Source organism: Gossypium arboreum, chromosome 6 (assembly GCF_025698485.1).
Source record: "Gossypium arboreum isolate Shixiya-1 chromosome 6, ASM2569848v2, whole genome shotgun sequence".
NCBI classification, from domain to species: Eukaryota; Viridiplantae; Streptophyta; class Magnoliopsida; order Malvales; family Malvaceae; genus Gossypium; species Gossypium arboreum.
The window spans coordinates 11,697,642-11,719,480 of record NC_069075.1 but is presented as its reverse complement, the minus strand read 5'-3'; the positions used below and the strand labels follow the sequence as shown (position 1 = coordinate 11,719,480).

The following is a 21,839-nucleotide window of genomic DNA, read 5'->3' as shown; positions in this document are numbered from 1 at the left end:
TTACATATTATTCATTAGTTAATACAATTTGATAATATTCATCTACAATAAAATACTTTAACAATCATAAGATTTTCATATCAAACATTGAACTTTGCCATATGAACTTACCTGGGCTAATTTGCAAAAGTCGTAGAAATTCATGGACTGTTCTTAAATTTTCTCCTTTCCACGATTCACTTTGTTTTCTTGATCTATAATTATAAAATCATTCCTTCATTAGCATCTATTTCAATTCCATTCTATTTCACAATTTATGCCCTTAATTTTTAAAATTACACAATTACCCTAAGCTTTTTATTTTTTACAATTTAGTCCTTATTCAATTTATTCATCAATCAAACTAATTCCTTTCAAATATCATTTTATCTAAAAACTACAAAATACTTCATAGCCTTTGACATTTCAAGCTTCAACACAAAACCCTAATTCCAACAACTTTCACAATTAGGTCCTAAAATAAATTTCTATGCAAATATCTTCATAAAATCATCATATAATGAAATTAAAACCTTAATTCCATGATAAATCATCATAAACTTTCAGCACTTACTCATGTTAACTTTCTAAAATATTCATAAAAGCAAAAACTATTAAATTAGATATTAGGACCTAGTTGCAAAAGTCTCAAAATCACAAAAATCACAAGAAATAATCAAGAATTAAGCTTACATGTAATAGAAATATGAGAGACCAGTTTAAAAGAACCCTTCAATAGTGTTTTTGTTGGAGAAGATGAAGAAAATTGAAGAAAACTCTAGATTTTTACCTAATATATCATATTTTACAATTTAATAATTACCCAATTCCAATTTTGCCCCTTGTTCACACTTGATTTTTATTTTTCCAGTACACACCTACCATCCAGCCCAATAATAGGTGTTTAATTACCTATTTAGTCCTCCTTTAATAATAACTAGAGCTATTTAATCATATTTCACAATTTTGCACTTAATTCAATTTAGTCCTTTTTACCCAATTCACTATCGAAACCTTAAAATTTCTTAACAAAACTTTAATACTAACTTACTAACACTCCATAAATATTTATAAAATTATTTATGGCTCATTTTATGAATTCGAGGTCTCGATACCTCGTTTTTATCTTATTTAATCTACAAATTTCTTTTAATTCATAATTTCACTAATTCAAATTATTTCTAAAACCACACTTAAATTTTACTTACTAATATCTAAACTCACATGTCTGATTTGGTGATCTCAAATCACTATTTCGATATCACTGAAATTTGGGCCGTTACAGCGTTAGTACCATACAGAGAGAATAATAGTCGTGTAATAAAGGAACCCAAAATTAGAGGTCGCTTGGCGTTTATAACATGTTCGAATTGGAGCACATACCAATAGTCCAAATTTACCGGACGACCGGTATACATACACCATAATAAAAATAACTCTGTCTTTGAGACGGTAGCCAGAGCATCTCAACGACCTGAAAAATTATAAGCCAAATAACGGTGGATGTAACATAAGGCGGGGTTATGAAACCATAAATCCTTAGATGTTTTCGGGCTATACACGGATTGGGCGTTATCAGTTAATAACGCAAAGGCCTCGTCAACTCGAAAATCTGTAGGAAAAGTGCAAATGTTATTTTTATAAGCAGTAGACATAGAATAATCCTCAGTCACAAAATTTAGTGCAATATTAAAATTAGTAATGGACAAGCGATGCAATGTGCCAAGTAATCGAAATCTAACAACACTAGGTGTATCCAATGAAATATTACCGTGTTTCTGAAAATGAAATGTGGAATAAAATTCCAATACCAATTCATAATATGCACAGTGAGTAATATCAAAGTTTCCCATCCAACCAACATTGTGAAAATAATTAGTAACATCAGTTCCAATACGTAAAGCATCCAAAACAGACGATGATAAACACTAGTAAGGTATGAGTTGTTTATGGCGTAAATGATCATACCTGTTCCGACTAGTAGTAGAATCGAAGACTAAGTTACCGTGTAAATGACACTCGGGTGGTAAAATAGATGCGCGAGATCAGTAGTGCGTCTACGAGCGGGTAGCGGTTGCTGGTCGTTGTGACTCTCGAAGGTGCCAGATCAGGTGGCCTGGTCGCGGATGCTGGTGTCGAAGGAAGATTCTGGGGGTGCCTCAGACGGTTGTTGACGCCAGAACTGACGCCGTAGAGGGTCGGGTCATACAGGCCGTATGGGGTCGTCGACAGTGGTGTGGAAAAAGGCACTCGTAGGTGCCTCTGCTTGTCGGGCTGATCGACGTGGTTGACACTGACGATTCTAGCGTTGTGGTGTGGGAGAAGGGGAGATTGGTGCGATTGGCATTTTAGGTGGAGAGGAAGGCAGAGTTGATGTACCGTGTGACGGAGCATTAGAAAAGGAGGTCGAGGAAGAAGAAGTGCGCATTGAAGAAGAAGAAGAGCAGGAGGCCCTATCGATGAGATCGATGGCTTGGGGGGCGGAGAAGCGATGTCGACGGTGGTTTATGATGAAAGAGGGCTTGACGACGGTGCGGCTCCTTGTGCACACCATGGGTGACGACAAATCGGCAGTGAGGGGTGAGAGAGATGAGTTGTTCGGTGGCTAAGGAGAAAAATGGGGAAAGAAATTGGGTTTGGGTGTTTTTAGTTAGCTAAAGGATGGTGTTTAGCTGTAGATTAGGGTGGTCTAGAGCAGGGATAAGGCACTATTCCAGTCTAGAATAAGGATGGAATATGGGCTGGAACTAGAGCTGTTTGGCTGCAGGTGTGTCTTTTCTTTTTTCTCACTATCTTGTCTTTGATTTACCTAGAAGAAGAGAATTTTATTAATATCTGAAAATAATAAAATAAAAAATAAAAAATAAAAAAATACAAATACAAATACAAATAAAAATAAAAATAAAAATAAAAATTAAAGATTGGGTTGCCTCCCAATAAACGCTTGTTTAACGTCGTTAGCTCGACGCCGTGAATGGTTCTATGGTGGTTCTAACTGAATTTTTTCGAACGTGTGGGCCTAAAAGTTTTCGTAAAATGGCTTCAACCATTGGCCATTAACTACGAACCACTTCCCTATTTTTTCACTCTCTATTTCCATTGCACCATTTATGAATACTTGGGTCACAATAAAAAGTCATTGCCATCGATCTAAGCTTACTTGGGAATAGCTTTAATACGGTGTTATAAAGCAAAACTTTTTGCCCTACCGAGAAATGCTTCTGAGCTATTTTCCTATCATGAAACAGTTTTTTTTTGTCTTTATAAATGCGAGCATTCTCGTAGGCATCATTACGAATTTCTTCCAATTCTTGAATGTCCAATTTCCTTCCCTTCTCTACGAGCTCTAACTCCATGTTACATTGTCAAATAGCCCAATAAGCTTTATGCTCCAGTTCTACTGGGAAATGACATGCTTTGCCAAAAACAAGTCGATACGGGGTCATTCCAATCGGTCCCTTATACGCCATCTGATAGGCCCAAAGCGCGTCATTGAGCCGAAGACTCCAATCCTTTCGGTTGGGCCGAACTATTTTTTCCAAAATAGACTTGATCTCCCTGTTTGAAATCTCTGCTAAACCGTTCGTTTGGGGATGGTAGGCTGTTGCTATACGATAATGAACTCCATATTTTGATAATAGTGCCTCAATAACCTTGTTGCAAAAGTGGGTCCCACGATCACTGATCAAAGCTCGAGGTGTGCCAAACCTAGAAAAAATAGTTCGTTTTAGAAACTCCACAACAGGTTTAGCATTATAATTACAAGTAGATTTTACTTGTATCCACTTAGAAACATAGTCTATTGCAAGAAGTATATATACGTTTCCAAACGAAGAAATAAAAGGGCCCATGAAATCGATGCCCCATACATCAAAAATCTCACATACATGAATTGGGGATAGGGGCATTTGATTTCGTCTAGTGATGTTACCTGTATGTTGGCATTTATCGCAAGACTTACAGAAGTTATATGCGTCGCAAAAAATTGTGGGCCAATATAGCCCACACTCCAATACCTTGTGAGCTGTCCGTTTAGGGCCGAAGTGACCTCCACAGGCTTCTGTATGACAAAAAGTAAGGATAGAGGTTACCTCAGTTTCTGGAATACATCGTCTTATTATCTGATCTGAACAGTGTTTCCACAAGTATGAGTCGTCCCAAATGTAATATGAGCTTCCCTTCTAAGCTTGTCCTTCACGGAACGTGCTAACTCAGTGGGTAACGATCCTGTGGTTAAGAGATTAACTATATCTGCATACCATAGATAGTGAGCCTCGGTCGAAAATAAAATTTCATCAGGGAACTCATCATTTATAGGAACATCATTAAATGGAGTTTTTATCCTACTCAAGTAGTCAGCCACCAGGTTTTCACATCCCTTTTTATCACGAATTTCGATGTTAAATTCTTGGAGCAGCAGAATTCATCTAATGAGCCTTGGTTTCACCTCCTTCTTTGCGATCAAGTACCTAAGAGCTGCATGTCAGAAAAAATAATCACTTTAGATCCCAATAAATAAGATCGAAATTTATCTAAAGCGAATACAACTGCTAAGAGTTCTTTTTCCGTAGTGGTGTTGTTGCTTTGTGCAACATCTATGGTTTTTGAGGCATAGCAAATGACATGAGGCTTTTTGTCTATCTTTTGCCCTAACACGACCCCCACACTGCGTTCGCTTGCGTCGCACATAATTTCAAAGGGTTAGTTCCAATCTGGTGCTTACACTATAGGAGCGGTCACCAACTTCTGCTTGAGTGTATCAAAAGCCTCCTTACATTTTGAGCCGAACTCAAATTTCCTATCTTTCTACAATAACTCGCATAATGGTTCAGCCACTTTTGAGAAGATTTTTATGAAACGCCTGTAAAATCCTGCACGGCCAAGAAAAGAACGAATTTCCCTTACAGTGGAAGGATATGGCAAAGAATTAATAATGTCAATTTTGGCCTTATCGACCTCAATTCCCTTGGCAGAAACTATATGAACTAGAATCAGACTCTTGTCTACCATAAAATGACACTTTTTATAGTTCAAGATAAGATTAAATTCTATGCACCTATTCAAAATTATCGTGAGGTTTTTAAGGCATTCATCAAAACAATTTCCATACACAGTAAAATCATCTATAAAAACTTCAATAATTTTCTCCACATATTCAGAAAATATACTCATCATGTATCTCTGGAATGTGGCTGGTGCGTTACAAAGTCCAAATGGCATCCTTCTGTACGCAAAAGTGTCAAATGGGCATGTAAAAGTGGTATTTTCCTGATCCTCTGGTGCGACTGGAATTTGGAAGAAACCTGAGTATCCATCAAGACAACAAAAGTGAGTTTTACCTGATAAACGTTCAAGCATTTGATCTATAAAAGTAAAAGGGAAATGATCTTTTCTAGTGTAAGAGTTCAACTTCCTGTAATCAATACAGACACGCTACCCATTTTGTACTGGAGTTGGTACCAAGTCACCTTCAGCATTTTTCTTTACTGTCACACCCGTTTTCTTGGGCACGACTTGAACCAGACTTACCCATCTGTTTTCAGAAATGGGGTAGATTATGTCAGTATCCAGCAGCTTGATTATCTCTTTTTTTACCACCTCCATCATATTCGGGTTTAATCACTTTTCGGCCTCTCACATCGGTTTTGCGTTTTCCTCCAAGTAGATTTTGTTTGTGCATGTCAAGGAGCTTATTCCTTTCAAATCGGCAATGGTCCAGCCAATTGTGTCTTATGACTTTTCAGTACTTGGATTAAATTTTCTTCCTCGAGCTTAGAGAATTTGTTGGAAACTATGATTGGTAGGGTATTACCTTTCCCCAAAAACGCATACTTAAGATGTTCGGAAAGCGGTTTCAATTCCAATTCTGGAGCCTGCACAATAGAAGGTAAAAGTTTAGTATTTGATGGAGACAATAACTCATTAACAGATTCATAGTCATCAGATATAAATTTAGATTTATCTTCATAAATCGACTCAAAAGTCTCATCTACTAATGAGTCGATTATGTCGACACAATTTACGCTCAAAATTTCGCTTGGATGACTAATGGCATCATAAATATTAAACTTCACGATCTTCCCATCAAATTTCATCATAAGAGTTTCGCTTCGAACGTCGATCTTAGTGCTTGCAGTACTAAGAAAAGGTCGGCCCAAAATGAGGTCCGAAGATCCAGTAGTGTTATCCTCCTCCATCTTTATCACATAAAAATCTGCAGAGAAAATAAGTTCGTTAACTTTTACCAGTACGTCCTCGAAGACTCCTTCGGGGTGCACAATAGACCTGTCTGCCAACTAAATTATAACACCTGTTTTCATCAAAAAAACCCGCGTTAAGTAATTCATAAATAGAATAAGGCATAACATTTATGGAGGCCTCTAAATCACACATGGCCTTTTTAATCCTCAAATGGCCTATTTTGCATGGTATAGCGAACATACCCCTATCCTTACATTTTGCGGGCATTTTCCGTTGTAGCACTGCGCAAAACATTCTCACCAGCACTTACCTTTTCATTATCTGTTAGTTTTCGTTTGTTGGTGTAGAGCTCTTTGAGGAACTTGGCATACCACGGAATCCGTCTGATGGCATCCAACAGTGGTAAATTAATCTCGACATTTCTAAATGTTTCGAGGATCTCCTTGTCTTCCTTACTTTTTCGACACTGATTTAATCGTCCTGGGAATGAAGGTTGAGCTTTCGGTAATGGAGGTTTCGCTCAGACCTGTTCGTCATTTTCGAGATTTTCTTAGGCGATTTCTTGGCCAAGATTCTTTCCAGAAACTGGTTCCAGTACCTTTCCACTTTGCAGCATCACTGCATTTGCGTTTTACCTCGGGTTTGGTTCTGTTTGTGACGGTAGCTTCCCTTGAGAGTTCAATTTCTCAATTGACATGGTCAACTCCCTTATGGGTGCCTCGGTTTTCTGTTGGAAATCCTTTGTCTCTCTTTGGAAATTAAGAGTTTGTTGTTGAAAATAAATGACATTAGCTACTAATTTATTGACCATGGTTTCTAGAAAATTACCTGAATCTCAAGGCTGTTGTGGAAACCGATTTTGGTTTGACTAGTTATATTGTAGGTTAGCCCAATAACTTAAGTTAGGGTGATCCATCCATCCTGGGTTGTAGGTATTAGCGTAAGGGTCATATCGCTTTTGTAGTGGCCTAAGAAAATTCCCCACAGCATCTAAATGAGCCATAGTATCATCATTCAAACTGGGACATGAATCAGTTATATGTTCAGGAGTAGCACATATTCCGTACAGCCGGGCTGGTTTTACTTTTTCTGCAACAAGAGAATTCAGAATATTAGCAATTCTATCAACCTTATCTTCTAAGGTCGAATTACTTAGCTAGTGAATCCTTCTAGGGAGTTTAGGATTTGCTCGAAATTGCTAAAAATTTGCAACCATCATGGAAATTAAGTCTCTTGCTTGTTGTGGAGTCATGTTGACCAACGCTCCTCCACTAGCGGAGTCTACCATATTCATCTCCATGGGTTTCAAGCCTTTATAAAAGTACTGGAGCAAAGACTGTTCCGTTATACAGTGTTGTGGGCAACTTGCACACAACTTCTTAAATTGCTCCCAATAGTCATACAGAGACTCTGCGTCTTTTTGCCTTATTCCCACGATTTCTCTTCTTAACTCAGCTGCACGCGACGCTGGGAAAAACCTGTTGAGAAACAAGCAAGATAGATTAGCCCAAGTTGTTACAGATCCAGGAGGTAAATATAATAACCATTCCCTAGCAGAATCTACTAAGGAAAAAGGGAAAGCATGCAGTTTAATTTGATCCTCAGTTACCCCCTGAGGTTTCATACTAAGGCAAACCATATGGAATTCTTTCAAGTGCTTGTGGGGATTTTCGTTCTGTAACCCCCAAAAATTTAGCAGTAGTTGGATCAAGCCTGACTTCAATTCAAAATCAGTATCCATAGTAGGATACGCGATGCATAGTGGCGGTTGTTCTGTCGGTGCTTCGGCCAGTTGCCGAATTGTCTGAGCCATAGGTTGAGGTGCTAAATTAGGGTTTTCGTCAACCCTAGCATTAAGCACTTCTTCTGGGGAATCGACTTATACTTTTTCACCTTTAAAAGTTTGAGTAGGGTTTTCGTTAACCCTAGAATCTTCTTCGTCGTCGATTCTGATTTTTGGCGATGGATTACTTTCAGTCCCAACCACCATTGACTACTTTTTCTTTAGCTTTTTTTCCTTGCGATTAGCTCTCACAGTCTTTTCAATCTCTGAATCAAACGCAAAATTTCCTAGAACAGATCTAGTCATAAGAAACAAAAAGTAATATTAGTACGTTACCGGTCCCCGGCAACGGCGCCAAAATTTGATGCATTGTTGGAAGCACCAAAAATATCCTATTCCCTGTAAAATAGTAAAAATAACAGTAAAGGGGAAATAGGATTGAATCCTCAGGGACCGGATTGTACGAATGCTCGTTTCTTGAAATCCTAAACAATTTCTTGGCCAAGAAAACCTGCATTCCTGAAAAATTAAAAAAAAAACAGAATTAAAATTTCGATCTGGAAAAATAAAAACAGAATTTAAAGTGAATCAAAATTACGAAATTAAATAAATTTCTAAAATTAAAATGAAGAATAAAAATAAACAGAGTTTGGAAAAAGAGAAAGTGTCTTATATAGCGAGATTCCAGCTTCCGGTTGTTTCGTTCCGCCTTGGGTTCAATCCTTGGCTTTTAAGTAACCCTTCTCGAACAGGATAAGCCAGTTATAGTGGAAGAGGACGCCTACGACCACCAGCTCCAAGGATTTGGACTTAAGAATTGGCAGAGCCTGACTCTAGCGAATAATCGCTTTTGTGAGACTATCTTCTACTAGATCACCTTTTCCCAACGGCGAATACCACGCCGTTTGTCTCCTGGATTTGCCAACCTCTGATGCAGAAAGCCAACGAACCGACTGTGCAACCTTCCCAAAACGTACAAAGCAGCCGTTCCTTACACAAGTTGAAAAGATCACCTATTAAGGGACATGGAAGGAAGCGTCAATCCCGTAATGCGGAAAAGCGGTGAATACCCTGTTAAGAAGGCTAAGCACGGATTCTAAGCCTCATGAACCCTTTTGGGGAATTTTGACAACCTTCGGCTAGATTGGTTTAGTGGCTCATGATTTTTAGGAAAGAAATAAATAAAATATAAATGAGATTTTTATTGAAGAAAATATGGAGAAAACCAAAAGATAGAGTTTTTAGGAGAGGGAGTGTTTACAGGAAAAAGAGATGTCAAATATGTGCCACTCTATCCCCTATTTATAGTACTAGAAAACCTAGTCTATTCCTAATGAAATTCTAAAAGATAAATACAAATAAATAAAGATAATTAAAGATAAATGAAAATAAATCCTAAAATTAAATCTAAATAAAAATCTTTAATAATTATCCTAATATAATTGAAATTAAAATAGAGTCTTGTGCTATAAAATCTCTTCTTTTGCATTTTAGTCCTTGGGTCTTCCATGTTTGCATTTTTGGCACTTCTCTCTTTTTTTTGCATGTTGGCCTATTATATCTTCAAATTTGCACTTTTTACCCTTAAATTTCCTCTTGCCTCCAATTTAGTCCCTAAAAGATAAAAGACCACAAAATAATCCAAATTAGTAGGATCATACTCAAAATAATCATGCAATTAGCACATAAAATATGTCGTTCTAGAGTATTATCATTGCTTCCCCCACATAATGCCTCTTAACCTTTTTGCTCATCATATCCTTTTGATTTATAATCATAGTTGATACTTACTTGTAATTTAAATGTATATGTTATTTAAGCATTCGTCAAAAAAAATATTTTTGAATGTATTAATTATTATATTTTGTTAATATCTTATAATAAGTATGATATATCATTCATTAATTACATAATCAAATCAAATATGATTATATATGCAATCAAATAGAAATATATATTCGAAAGAGCAAATAGTTACTAAACTAGAACTGAAAAGTCTATTTTCGTTATATCCCGAGATCTCAAAACGAAGTCACAAATCAAATGGCAAAAACTGCGTTTAATGGTGGCATGGGATTGATCTCCTTTGAAGAACCACTAATTTCAATGCACGATTTGTTATTGATGTATAGAATTAATCTTAGATGAGTTAATTAAGTGTTTTTAATGTAATCGCTCAAGACTTTTTTTTTTTACCGAATTCTTTTTGTTTATATTAAAAAAAAAAGAAAAAAAAAAGAGGCAAACAGATTGGAGAAGAATGGTGGTTAATGGTAGTTATCCCATGACTTGTCTTTTCCAATTTTTCAACCAATCAAAGGGTATTTTAATGAAGTCAGTAAGAGTGTTCCTCATGCGATTTGTTCTATATTTATTCTAATTTAAATTTAGACATCTTATGATTATTTAATCGAAAGAATATTATTATAATTGTAGTTATGTACGTAAATATACTGTTTAAATTAACTAATTGGTCTGGTTAAATTGAAATTTTGGAATAAAAATTAGTTAAAAATCAGAATTAAGAAAAAAATTGTTTCTGGAAGTGTTAACAAAATTGGTGGGTACACAGCAACCATTCCACCATTGTTTCTAGGAAGCTGCCTGGAGGATGTAAGCCACCCTTTTTGTCTCTGTTGTGATAACTTTCTTGCTTAACACACACACTTCACCCCATCTTTCTCTTTCAAAAGAATCCCTTCTTGTTTGTTAAGCAACACTAGAGCAACATATACTTTCCTGTTGTGTGACAATAACTATGACAATGGTGACGAAGATGGTGATGGTTCTTGTTTTTGTGGCAGCCAATACTGGTGTGAAATGGGTCGGAGCACAAGTGCATCACGTGGTCGGAGGTGACCGTGGCTGGGACCCTTCATTTGACGTTGCATCTTGGTCTTCCGGCAGGATCTTCAGGGTCGGAGACAAAATCTGTAAGTCGGCTCTTAATTACAAAACGTTTCCAGCTTCATTTAACTAATGGTTTTGGTAAAAGAAAAAGAGTGCAATGCCTATGTTACATCAACTTACAGAAGACAATTCCCCCTGCAAGTAATTCCCAAAGCATTAATGAATCGTGTCAAATATAATTTATTGTCTTTCCTCACCATGTTTCAGCCATCATTTGTGTTTCTTACTTTCCATACATGCTTTAGTGAATAATGTTATTACTAAATGTTGTGCAGGTTTCCCCTCCTCTGCAGCACAGGAGAGCATCGTAGAGGTAAAGAGCAAGGATGAATATGAGTCGTGTGATGTAGGAAACCCCATAAGGATATATACAGTGGGCTTAGATGGCATCGAATTGGATGGGGAAGGGATTCGATACTTCATGAGCAGCAAGCCTGAGAGCTGCAAAAAGGGTCTAAAGCTACACGTGGAATTAATGCCTTTGCAGAGCCCAGAATTCCCACAGACATTGTCAGAGTCAGACAACTCTTATTGGAGCATAGCCGCCGCGCCGACAACCCCTTCTCCATCGGTCCAGCTTTATGGGAACTTCCCAATTTTATCACTTGGGCTCTTGCTTTGCACTTCTATGGCTATTTAGTTGGCTTATTACTCATCCTTTTTATAGCTTATGTTTGCCCTATGCTCTATATCCTATAATAAATCTAATGTAGTTTTGCAAAACTGGACAAGGCAAGGTAAAATAATTTAATAATTCAACCATTTAATCAATTAATTGAATTTTTTTTAAAAAACTATATTTTAACAAACGATAGTATTAGTCTTCTAATAGATAATATAAAAATTTTAAAATAAGAATCACAATTTAGTACATATTAAATCAATCCGATATCAATCTAGAGAATACTACCTTTACAAATATTTTATATATATTTAAAGTGATTTTATTTTACTAAACTCAATGTGCATGAATCATAACCCTACAAAAAGTTAAAAAAAGTGCGCAATGTAAATGAATCCCTCCCAACACACACGCCCATACGCATATATATATATATATATATTTGATGATGCAATGTGTTTTAAAGTGCCAATGGCTCAAGTTTTCAGACGAAATGTTGAAATAACAGGATACTTTGTAGTTTCCAACAGAATGATAAGGCAACATGGGAATGCCAGCACCTAAACGGCTAAACCTGAAAATTATAACTGAGTGAGATTTTTTTAGCCATTCTGCTAATATAATAAGGAAACTCCCATTCAGCATGACAAAATGTCAAACTCTAAATTCTAGAAAAATCCATGTAGGTATACAATGTCCAGGTACCTGTCTTAAAATTCACATAGAAAGATGCCTGCTTACAAGGATGATAGACCAGATTTCCTTATCACCTCTTGTTTCTAACTCGCCACTTGCAAAATCCATTTCTAGAAAATGCAAGTTACACTTTCCCCTCTCTGTTGACGACCAAAGCATAAGACTTTAATACGGCACACCTTGAAACACAGATAGAAATATCACTTTTCTCTCAACACGACGTAGTTATTAGGCCCGTTCGTTTTTTGTATCTTAGAAATTCGCCTAAGAATATCTGCAAAAGCCTTCTTGTCCTGTACCAAAGAGATTTATCCACTTAAGTAGTACATTGAAAAGTAAATAAAAGAGAGAATTAAATGCATAAACAAAATAAGTATATCTCGCGGTGTTTTTAGATTGATCTGCTTATCTAATGGGCCAAACTTGCCTTCTTGGTCTAGAACTACCTTGTGCAGTTACTAATATGAAGCACCATATCTATAATGCTAAACTGTTTCATTCTTCAGAGATTAAAAGCATGGGCCCCACAATTGTGAAACTCCAAAAATCTAATAACAATAAAATCTATATACAAATTTTAGATACCTACTGAATGTATAAACCAAAGAGATCAGTTGACAATAGATCAGTAAGCACAGCAATAAATATTAAACCAACAAAACAGGAAAGGAAAAAGGATTATGGAAGACAGAATACCTCCGGAGATTTTAACCTAGCTTTAAATTTAGCGACAAGATCAGATGTTGTTACAGGTGCCTTTTGTAATAACACAGCCCTGATTTCTTCTTCAGTTACAGGTCCAGCAGTTGATGCTGAACCTGCTTTAGAAGAAGATGCACTGGCAGCTGATGTTGATCCAGCTTTTGCAGAGGATGACGTGCCCTTGGAAGGCGCACTGCCTTTCGAAGCAGCTGTATTTTCCTCCTTCACAGAAGTTTTTGACTCCTGCCCCTCAGAAAGCACAAAATAAGTAAAACATTTGAAACAAATTTCTTCTTAAAAAACATCTACATGTGCAAAGAGGTAAGATTAGGAGCTCTGGTAACATACAGGTTCTGATTTAACCTTCTTCAGAGGGGTACCATTTGATGCTTTTGTATCATCACCTTTTCTCTTTCCCTTTGATGACTTAGATGTAGCTGGGGTACCCCGAGCAGAAGCTGAAGGTGCCGGTTTCATCGGACTGTTGTCAGCTGGTTCTTCTTTAGGTGCATCCTTCTGCTTAGGAGCTGGTGTAGGATTAAAGTTCATATCATCATCCACCTGAAGCAAAAAAAAAAAAAAAACTCTAGGCATAAGCATAATTGGTGTAGACACCACAAAAGGTTTGTGTAAAGTCAAGCCGGGATTAGTTAGTTCCATCTTGATAAACAAGAGATGAGACATTATAACTACAGAAAATGATCATCAAGAATGATGAACTAAAAGCGAGACATGTTAATCCTGTTGGCTTTTGTTAGATAAAAATGTATTACAATAAGCCATTAGGTATCCTATAAGCTTACATCCTCATCATCATCTTCTTCGTCTGCATCTGAATCATTAAGCCCACTAGCTTTCCCTAATAACTTCTTCAACTCTTTCCCGGACTTACTCAGTCCTCCTTCTTGCTCCTCATCCTCCTCGTCTTCATCCTGAAAGAAAACAGAAAATAGTTTCTACTATTCAAAGGAGACCAGATTCCAGTCATAATGACACTTTATAAATGATAAAAAAAGGCCACCTCTACCAACAGAAGAAAGAAATTGTTTTGGTGGGGAAAAACGCACACACATACACAAAATGCAAGCAGTAACTAGCAAAACTTTACTCTGAATATGGTACTATACAATCCAAATGATTCTTATTTGCAGACAACCCGTGAGAGTAAAAGTAGTCTATCACCAAAGACAAACTAATGCTCGAGCCTAGAAAATTTGAATAAATTGTATAGTAAATGATTTCTAGAAACTGGAAATTTATATTTATTGTGACCTTCTCAATAAATTTTATATTGTATAGTTTTAGATTCCCATGCAGTAGTCTTTGAATAGAGAATTTAAAATGATAACAATAAAAAAAGTGGGTAGAATAATGTCCTATCCAGTGCAAACTGCAAAATCTCAAGAGTCTAAAGAAGTTATGAGGCTTAAAACTATTCTTACATGAGACAAACAAGATCCTAACAGGTAATGTGATCCTTATTTTGCAGGTTTGATAAGTGTATCAAAAATACCTCCTTGATTTCCGGTGGAGCAGGAACTTCAGGGGCCAAATCCCTTTCCTCAGGATCGTTACCAACAGCTTCATCATCATCAGTGAATATTTCTTCATGCTCCCAATCATCACCTTAACCAAAAGCATGCGAATAAACAAGAAGAGTTAAAAAAAAAAAAAAGAGACAGACTAGGGACCTTCGGTGTCAACCTTATCTCTCACAATAGTTAATTTATACTATTTCTATGTTAATTTCATTCATCTTCTGCTTCAACATGGAAAATAATACCAAATATTCTACAAATCAGAATGATAATAAAGAAATAGACACCAAGACACAAACATTATAAAAGCTCACCCTTCTCAATATCATCATCATCCATATCAAGATCACCTCCCCTTGGACCTTCTTCATCATCATCACCACTTTTTTTGTTAAGTCCAAGCCTATTCTTTCTGGCAGCTTCCTCTTCTTCATCTTCTTCTCCTCTATCTGATACATGACCTTCTTCCTCCTCACCAGTTGACTTTTTACGTCCCCTCCCACCAGCAGCAGCAGTTTCTTTTTCATCAATCTTCTCCACTTCACCAAACGCAGCAGCGCCATTATTCGCAGCTTTCATCATCCATCTCTCATAACCATCTGCAGTCTTCCTCCTGTTCTTCATTTTTTCTTCAGCTTCTTCTAGTGTAAGTTGCTTATACTGAGCAACCTTGTTAAAATTGTACCTGCCAAAGAGTTTCACAATTAAAAAACTAATAAGACTCAAATATAGCGATATTATAGAACAACAGTGCAATGAGTGGTTGGAACAGTGATAAGTAGTCAAAACAACAATAATATGTCACTCATACCAAGAACCAGCAGGAATAGCTACAAATTCCTTTCCCTGCATCATAAGCAGGTAATAAGTTGCCGACTGTGAACCTTCAAGTTGACCTTGATATTGAGCCTGACCTGTTTCATCCTCCAATAACCAAGGTTTGTTCTTATATTTCTCCTGAAAAAATAGGAGCCAGCAATAATGAAATTCAGCATCAAAGTCAATAAGGGCATAATTAAATCATTCCAAGTTCAGGAAAATTTCCCTCCTTAGAATATGAAAAATGATACTTGCTATATTCTTGCAATTATCAATTTTTGTTCCGCAACATAGCAAAAAACTGCTTCAGTCTACTTTTTACTTTACTTGTACAACAATTACATGATATGCCAAAATAAAAAATATGGGTCTGCGTCACAGAATCCAGAAAAAACTTCATAGAACTTTCTCTAAAAATTTACTTGCCAATGTTCTCAACCTTTTTTCAGGAATTTGGAGTATGCAGACACCATATAATAGCTATCCCGTTTTACGGTGAAAGCTAGGAACATACAAGAAACAGATGAAAAAGGATAAATCTAATACCCGCAAAGCATCAGTAACTTGGCGTCCTTGTAGCCCATCTTTTTGCAGAGACCATCTATTCTCAGCATTTTTTTTCTTTGAAAAATTGGGCAACCCAGTCATAAACCTACCAATAAAGTAGTTCTTGTCGGTGCTAGGACTTGCTCTAACATTGTATTCCTAAATTCCAAAAAGAAATAACCCCGAAATTAAATTAAATTCCAAAAATTATGTTCAACAATTAACCCAATCGCTATTAAGCTATTATCGAAAGAGGAATTAGAATAAGAAGATTTGAAGATTGGGAAATGAACTCGAATCAAGCGGGTGACAATGGCGCCACATTCGAAGCATTTGCCTTGGTTCTCGGCCATGGTTTTGCCACAAGAGACGCAGAGAGTCATATGCTTGCAGTTGCTCCCGTAGAGATCTTGGGAGGATCCGCAGCCGCTGCAGGACGGCTTCAGCATGAGATCGAAAGACATGATTCCCTTCCCCCCCGATAGAAGCAAAAGGAAGAGGCTAGGGTTTTAATAGAACGTTGAAAAGGAAATTGGAACAGTCAAATCGCACGCCAAGTCTCTTCCGTTGGTTGAGATTAAAGGTGGGTAGGCATGAAATCTTCAAGAGAGAAAATTTATGAGAAGGGGATTTTGATCGGTGAAACCAAAGGGAACAGAATCAAGGTTTTAGGAGTCGCGTTTCCCTAACGTTAAGCTCTGAGGACACGTGTCGCATTTATGATTTTTTCATTGTATTTTTCGGGGTGGCTTAATAAAAAATTAACGATTAATTAAGCCTTCAAAAAGCCCCTCTTATAATTAATTTTATACTGACTGGACTAATGATGTGCTTAATGACATAATGGTTGACGCACAATAGAAGGAAATGTAATAATTTCAATGGAATCTTTCGTTATATAATTGTCTCATTGATAAGGTTTAATTTATATTCATATTAAAAACATGTCTTTAGTGTAACAATCGTCTTTAATGGTATTGTGGCGATGCTTTCTCCACAGCAGAGAACATTCAAGTATGAATTTATGATAGTTATTATGATTTAGTGTAAGATCACTTAATTAAACACACGAAAATAAAATATAAAAAACTTAAAATTAATCAAAATTAACTGAAGAAATAATATGCAGTGATTGATATCTTCATCCAATGCTTGACCTCTTGCTGCATTTTTCTATCAAACTTGTTTGTTACTAAAACCTTAATCTCTTCAATGCTAAAATGAGTAGTGTTGCCCTTATATCTAGTTCTCTTTCATAATTAATAATACATGTCTTATAGCTGTAATTCGACAAGCTTAGATTGCATACAATGGTCAAGTTTCCTCTATGTCTCTAGTTAAAAGTTGTTACTCCAAAATCGATGTCTCCTTGCCCTAATCTTAATGAAACTCCACTAACATCTTTCTTTATTCCTTCTTTGGTCAAAAAATAAATGTGATTCAAAGGCTAAGGTATATATTGAATTTGGGTTATCCTTTTCAAAAATAATTTCCCACAAAATGTATGGGAATTTAACTGAAATTTCTTAATTTCTTTGGAGTCAAGTTCATCTATATTTAACTATCGAATAATTTACTCCCTACTTATAAAATTGACTTATCAAAAGTATTGAGGATTTAGTGGAGATAATAAAATTACTTATACCTTTTAACCGTTTAACTCTTTTGTTACTAGTTTAAATAGATGGTTAATTTATTGTTCCTACTGTGATTTCTTAATAAGAGTAACACCAATTGAGTTTTATTTTCTATATTTGGGTGTACGAATTGAAGGACTATATTAATCTTGGAGGACGACGTCCACTACACGATTTCATATTTATTTATTTTTCCCCATCAATGTTAATAGATTTGTTTTTGTAATAGATTATATTTTCAAATAAACCCCACCTAATACTCCTATTAAGACCCAAATCCCTCCCATTTCATATTTAAATGTCTATCCCCAATTTGCATATATCTATTATGTTGAGTATACATTTTCAAATCCAAGAGTAAGATGGTGATTGCTCGATAGAAAGGAAATTCTTATTGTGATAATACCTTACTCCTTTATAAGGATTCGCCAAGCTTGCTTAGCGAACAAATCCTCCTGATGATTGATAAAAAGATTAAGGTATTGTTTACAAAATTATATGCATATAAAATTAAAAACTTAAAATTACATGCATAGTTAAAAAAGTTGAGGTATTGAAATTTTATGGTACAAAAAATAAGGATATAAATTAAGTTGTACTTAGTGTATTGTGAATAGATTTGATAATAAGTTGAGTCACTCGTCTAGACTTGAATGTTTGAAAAATAAAAGTTTTAAGTAAAATAATGATTTGATAAATGAGTTTGGACAAAAATAATATTTATTTTTTTAAGAAGGTTGAGCCTTGGGCCCGGCTCAAATCAACTTCATTCTTATTATTTTATTATTATTTCACTATTATATTACTAATATTTTATTATTATTATTTAGATATTGTATAATTTTTGTATTATTATTAATTTGACTATTATTTTAAACGAAATTGTTTGCTAGATTATAATTATCTTAGTGTTTTTAGTATTTTTAATATATTATATTTTTAAATTTATTTTTATATAAAATAAATTAAAAAATTTAATACGGATGAATTAGGTCAAATTCGAGTTTAACATTTTTAATATGAGTTAAATTTAAACAGAATTTTAAATATATTTTTTAGTTGAACTTAAAAATTAAGTCTAAAATTTTATATCAACTTGGTGGGGCATATGATCTAATGTAATTTCAAGGTTACACGTGGCGTAGGATAATAAAGAGCAGAGTATAACGCATGGTCGGCGCAAATGAGATGAACGTGGAATACCAAGAATTAATATAAAAAAATAAAAAAGCATTTAAATTTAAAAAGGCAAATGGAAGTAATAAAAGGAGCCACAATTACAGACCAGCTACCAACCGCCTGCTACAGCGGAATGGCATCAGATTGGAGAGACAAGAAGCTTTATCCTTTGCTGGGCATCCTTCTACTTTCCATTTTCCTCTACTTCAATTTGGGCAGTAATCCCATTACTTTTCCCATCCTATGGCAATCCCATATGGATTTCGTTTCTGCAAACTCCACGCATTTCATAATCGTCAACCCCCGCGCTCCACTGGAGAACCAGTCAACGTTCTACATCAACGGCTGGAACTCCTATTGGCTAATGCAGGAGAGCGTGTGGGCTGGTCCCTCCAGGTCAAGGGTGTCGAAGATGCTCAAGAAAGGGGCGGAAATGGGGTTGACTGTTTGCAGGACTTGGGCTTTCAACGATGGTGTTGGACCTAATGCCTTGCAGATATCTCCTGGTGTCTTTAACGAACGAGTCTTTCGGGTATGTTTTATGGTTCCATTGGCTTGTTTTCTAAATACCTTTTTGTTTATTTCGTTTAATTTTTCTTATGTTGCATTGTAATGAGATAGGGATTGGATTATGTGATTGTTGAAGCAAGGAAGCATGGGATTAGGTTGATTCTCAGTTTGGTGAACAATTTAAGTAACTTTGGTGGGAAAGCTCAGTATGTGAGATGGGCACAAGAAGCTGGACATAATGTTTCTTCTTCAACTGATTCATTTTTTTCACACCCTATGATTAAAGATTACTACAAGGCCTATGTCAAGGTACTTGGCCATGACCCTTGGAGCATTATAAGTTTATCAATCTTCAAATTGCTAGATGTTGTTGAGATCGGGTCATCAAATCTGCTTTTTTAAAAGAAATATGCCTTAGATGAAGCTAAGGTTGAATCCTTGGCATTATAACTTTCTATCCAATAGGTTGTGTTGGATGATAATGGTACTCAGCACTGAAAGCATTCAGAAAGAGCTGACTTATAAGCATCGTTCTGTGAATTTCCACTACTTTTAGATCAATGGAAAGATTTGATTGTATGATAAGAAAGTTATTGGCTTTACTCACCCACATGTATGCTTCTTCTTTGGCTGTAGCAATCGTATCAAGTTAACATTGGATGTTGTATTTCACAGGCTATTTTGTCTAGAAAGAATTCCTTGAGTGGTGTTAAGTATGCTGAGGAACCGGCAATATTTGCTTGGGAGCTGATGAATGAGCCCCGGTGTTCATCCAGTTCCTCTGCTCCCATTCTTCAGGTGAATTATAGAACTTGCTGTTTCATAATTGTGCTACTATGTGTTTGTAATCATTTGGCCTGAAGACCTGAAGAGTAATTGAGAGATTTTCTTCTTTTTCTTTTAATCTCTGAACATCAGTAGATTGTTGTAACTTCCATTTATTTTCAATATTCTGATATCTAGTATAGCTTGAGTGTGCTTGGTTGGAAAGAAAAGTGAGAGGAAAGAAAATAGAAGTGATGATATTTTTTACCCTAATGAATAAAAATCAATCCTTCCAAATTGGAAGGATGAGAGGAGAGAAATTAGAAAGATGTGTATGTTAGTTCAAAATTATGTATTTTTCAAATTTTTTTTTTCTTTTTATTTTTTAACTCTCCTAAGCAATGGACGGAAAGAAATCTATCTTTCCTGCCAATCAAATCTATGAAATTATGTTTTCCATCCTTCTAGTTTTCTACCCCTTCAATTTCCATCCTTCCAATTTCCTTTCCACTCTACCAAGCAAAGCCTTAGTCTGGAAACTCCTCATTCTAAATTAATGTATGTGAATTTATCAGTTTCATTTTTTCCCCTTTGTTTTCGCATCTATTAGAACTTTATTAATACTGTCTATTAGCATGGAGTACAGGCATGGCTTGATGAGATGGCTGCTTTTGTCAAGAGTCTGGATCAGAAACATCTAGTGACTGTTGGACTTGAGGGGTTTTATGGCCTGAATACAACTAAGGGACTGGAAGTTAATCCTGGGGAATGGGCAGCCTCACTTGGATCAGACTTTATACAGAACTCAGCAATTGAGAACATTGACTTTGCTTCGGTTCATGCATACCCTGATAGCTGGTTGTTAAATTTTATTTTCAGCATGATATGATAATATCTCTAAAAAATACTGTGTCCAAGTGTCCGAATTAATTTTCTGCTATGGTTACCAGCAGCGATTGTTTCCCATTATCTCATTTGGTCTACTTAGGCCAATGGAAAATACTCCTACGATGATGCTCAAATTAGTGTCACAGATCACCTAAGTGCATATTTCATTGGTCATTTTTATCTTCCATTCTATTTATAAATGTCAATATTTATCCCTTTATAACATACATTGTAGGATACCCCATGATGATATGGAAGCAAAGGCTCATTTTCTTTCCCGGTGGGTGGATTCTCATATAAGTGACGGGGATCATGTGCTTAAAAAACCAGTTATCTTTACGGAAGTTGGCACTTTGGTGCATGCAGACAACCAAGGATTAGCAGACAAGGATATTCTTTTAAAGACCATGTATGAAAAAATTTACGAGTCGGCAAAGAAGAGACAAGCTGGGGCAGGAGCCTTAATTTGGCAATTACTAGTTGAAGGAGCGGGGGAATATAGTGACAGATTTTCCTTTGTAGCATGGGATAATCCTTCTACCTATAAACTGATACTAAAACAATCATGCAGGCTTAAAAGCATTTTCGCAAAGAGCATTCAGAGCCAGAAACTTAACAAGGATCCATGCTCGGGTAATCTACCTTGACAACAGTTGATTTGAAAACATTTATAACCTTACGCTTTATATGTATAGAAAGTAGTGAATGTTGGTACTTAATAGTTGTAAAGAAAAGAAGAGATGGAGATAGATTAAAATGGAAGAAATGTGATTATTCAGCTTTTAGATTAATACATTTTGATTTATTCATTCAAGCAATGTGTGTGTAGAAAATTATTTCTTTGCCAGTTAGCTGCCATGCCCGCCTGGTATCTATGAGCAGCTACTTTGTTTCCCTTTGAAAATACTTTTGTGTGTAAATTATGTAAATAATACTACTTCAATACTTCATCTACAATTGATAAAAAGTATCATGGACGCTCTAATTGACATGACTGACAGACAGGATAACTAGATAATGCAATGTGTACTTCATTGTATATTTCTATTTGCCACTTTTTTGCT

The 21,839-nt window shown here is 35.9% G+C and overlaps 4 protein-coding genes across 5 annotated transcripts; 2 read left to right on the top strand and 2 right to left on the bottom strand.

Annotated features, from left to right (window-relative positions):
* Positions 1 to 3,344: 3,344 nt before the first annotated feature.
* On the bottom strand, positions 3,345 to 6,176 carry LOC108484759 (uncharacterized). Its single transcript, XM_017788660.1, has 4 exons — positions 5,792 to 6,176; positions 4,112 to 4,206; positions 3,996 to 4,039; positions 3,345 to 3,687 (listed from the first exon to the last, which is right to left on the bottom strand). The coding sequence occupies exons 1-4, from the start codon at positions 6,174 to 6,176 to the stop codon at positions 3,345 to 3,347; spliced, it is 867 nt and encodes a 288-aa protein (XP_017644149.1).
* Positions 6,177 to 10,526: 4,350 nt separating this feature from the next.
* LOC108485786 (mavicyanin-like) lies at positions 10,527 to 11,627 on the top strand. The gene is made up of 2 exons (XM_017789631.2): positions 10,527 to 10,896; positions 11,149 to 11,627. The coding sequence occupies exons 1-2, from the start codon at positions 10,722 to 10,724 to the stop codon at positions 11,511 to 11,513; spliced, it is 540 nt and encodes a 179-aa protein (XP_017645120.1). The 5' UTR covers positions 10,527 to 10,721; the 3' UTR covers positions 11,514 to 11,627.
* A 167-nt stretch (positions 11,628 to 11,794) lies between these two features.
* Positions 11,795 to 16,560, bottom strand: LOC108486527 (transcription initiation factor IIF subunit alpha). 2 transcript variants are annotated; one of them, XR_001871500.2, is made up of 10 exons: positions 16,090 to 16,560; positions 15,797 to 15,955; positions 15,243 to 15,388; positions 14,746 to 15,116; positions 14,407 to 14,519; positions 13,697 to 13,825; positions 13,242 to 13,454; positions 12,888 to 13,136; positions 12,201 to 12,484; positions 11,795 to 12,069 (listed from the first exon to the last, which is right to left on the bottom strand). XR_001871500.2 is itself a non-coding variant. In XM_017790624.2 (9 exons), exons 1-9 carry the CDS (start codon positions 16,258 to 16,260, stop codon positions 12,392 to 12,394), a joined length of 1,644 nt encoding a protein of 547 aa, XP_017646113.1. In that variant the 5' UTR covers positions 16,261 to 16,560; the 3' UTR covers positions 11,795 to 12,391. The 2 variants fall into 2 exon arrangements, 1 of the variants encoding a protein (XP_017646113.1); XM_017790624.2 differs by having other exon boundaries at positions 11,795 to 12,484.
* Positions 16,561 to 18,656: 2,096 nt separating this feature from the next.
* LOC108486251 (mannan endo-1,4-beta-mannosidase 6-like) lies at positions 18,657 to 21,608 on the top strand. Its single transcript, XM_017790207.2, has 5 exons — positions 18,657 to 19,144; positions 19,234 to 19,431; positions 19,798 to 19,920; positions 20,534 to 20,745; positions 21,011 to 21,608. Exons 1-5 carry the CDS (start codon positions 18,686 to 18,688, stop codon positions 21,420 to 21,422), a joined length of 1,404 nt encoding a protein of 467 aa, XP_017645696.2. The 5' UTR covers positions 18,657 to 18,685; the 3' UTR covers positions 21,423 to 21,608.
* Positions 21,609 to 21,839: the final 231 nt, after the last annotated feature.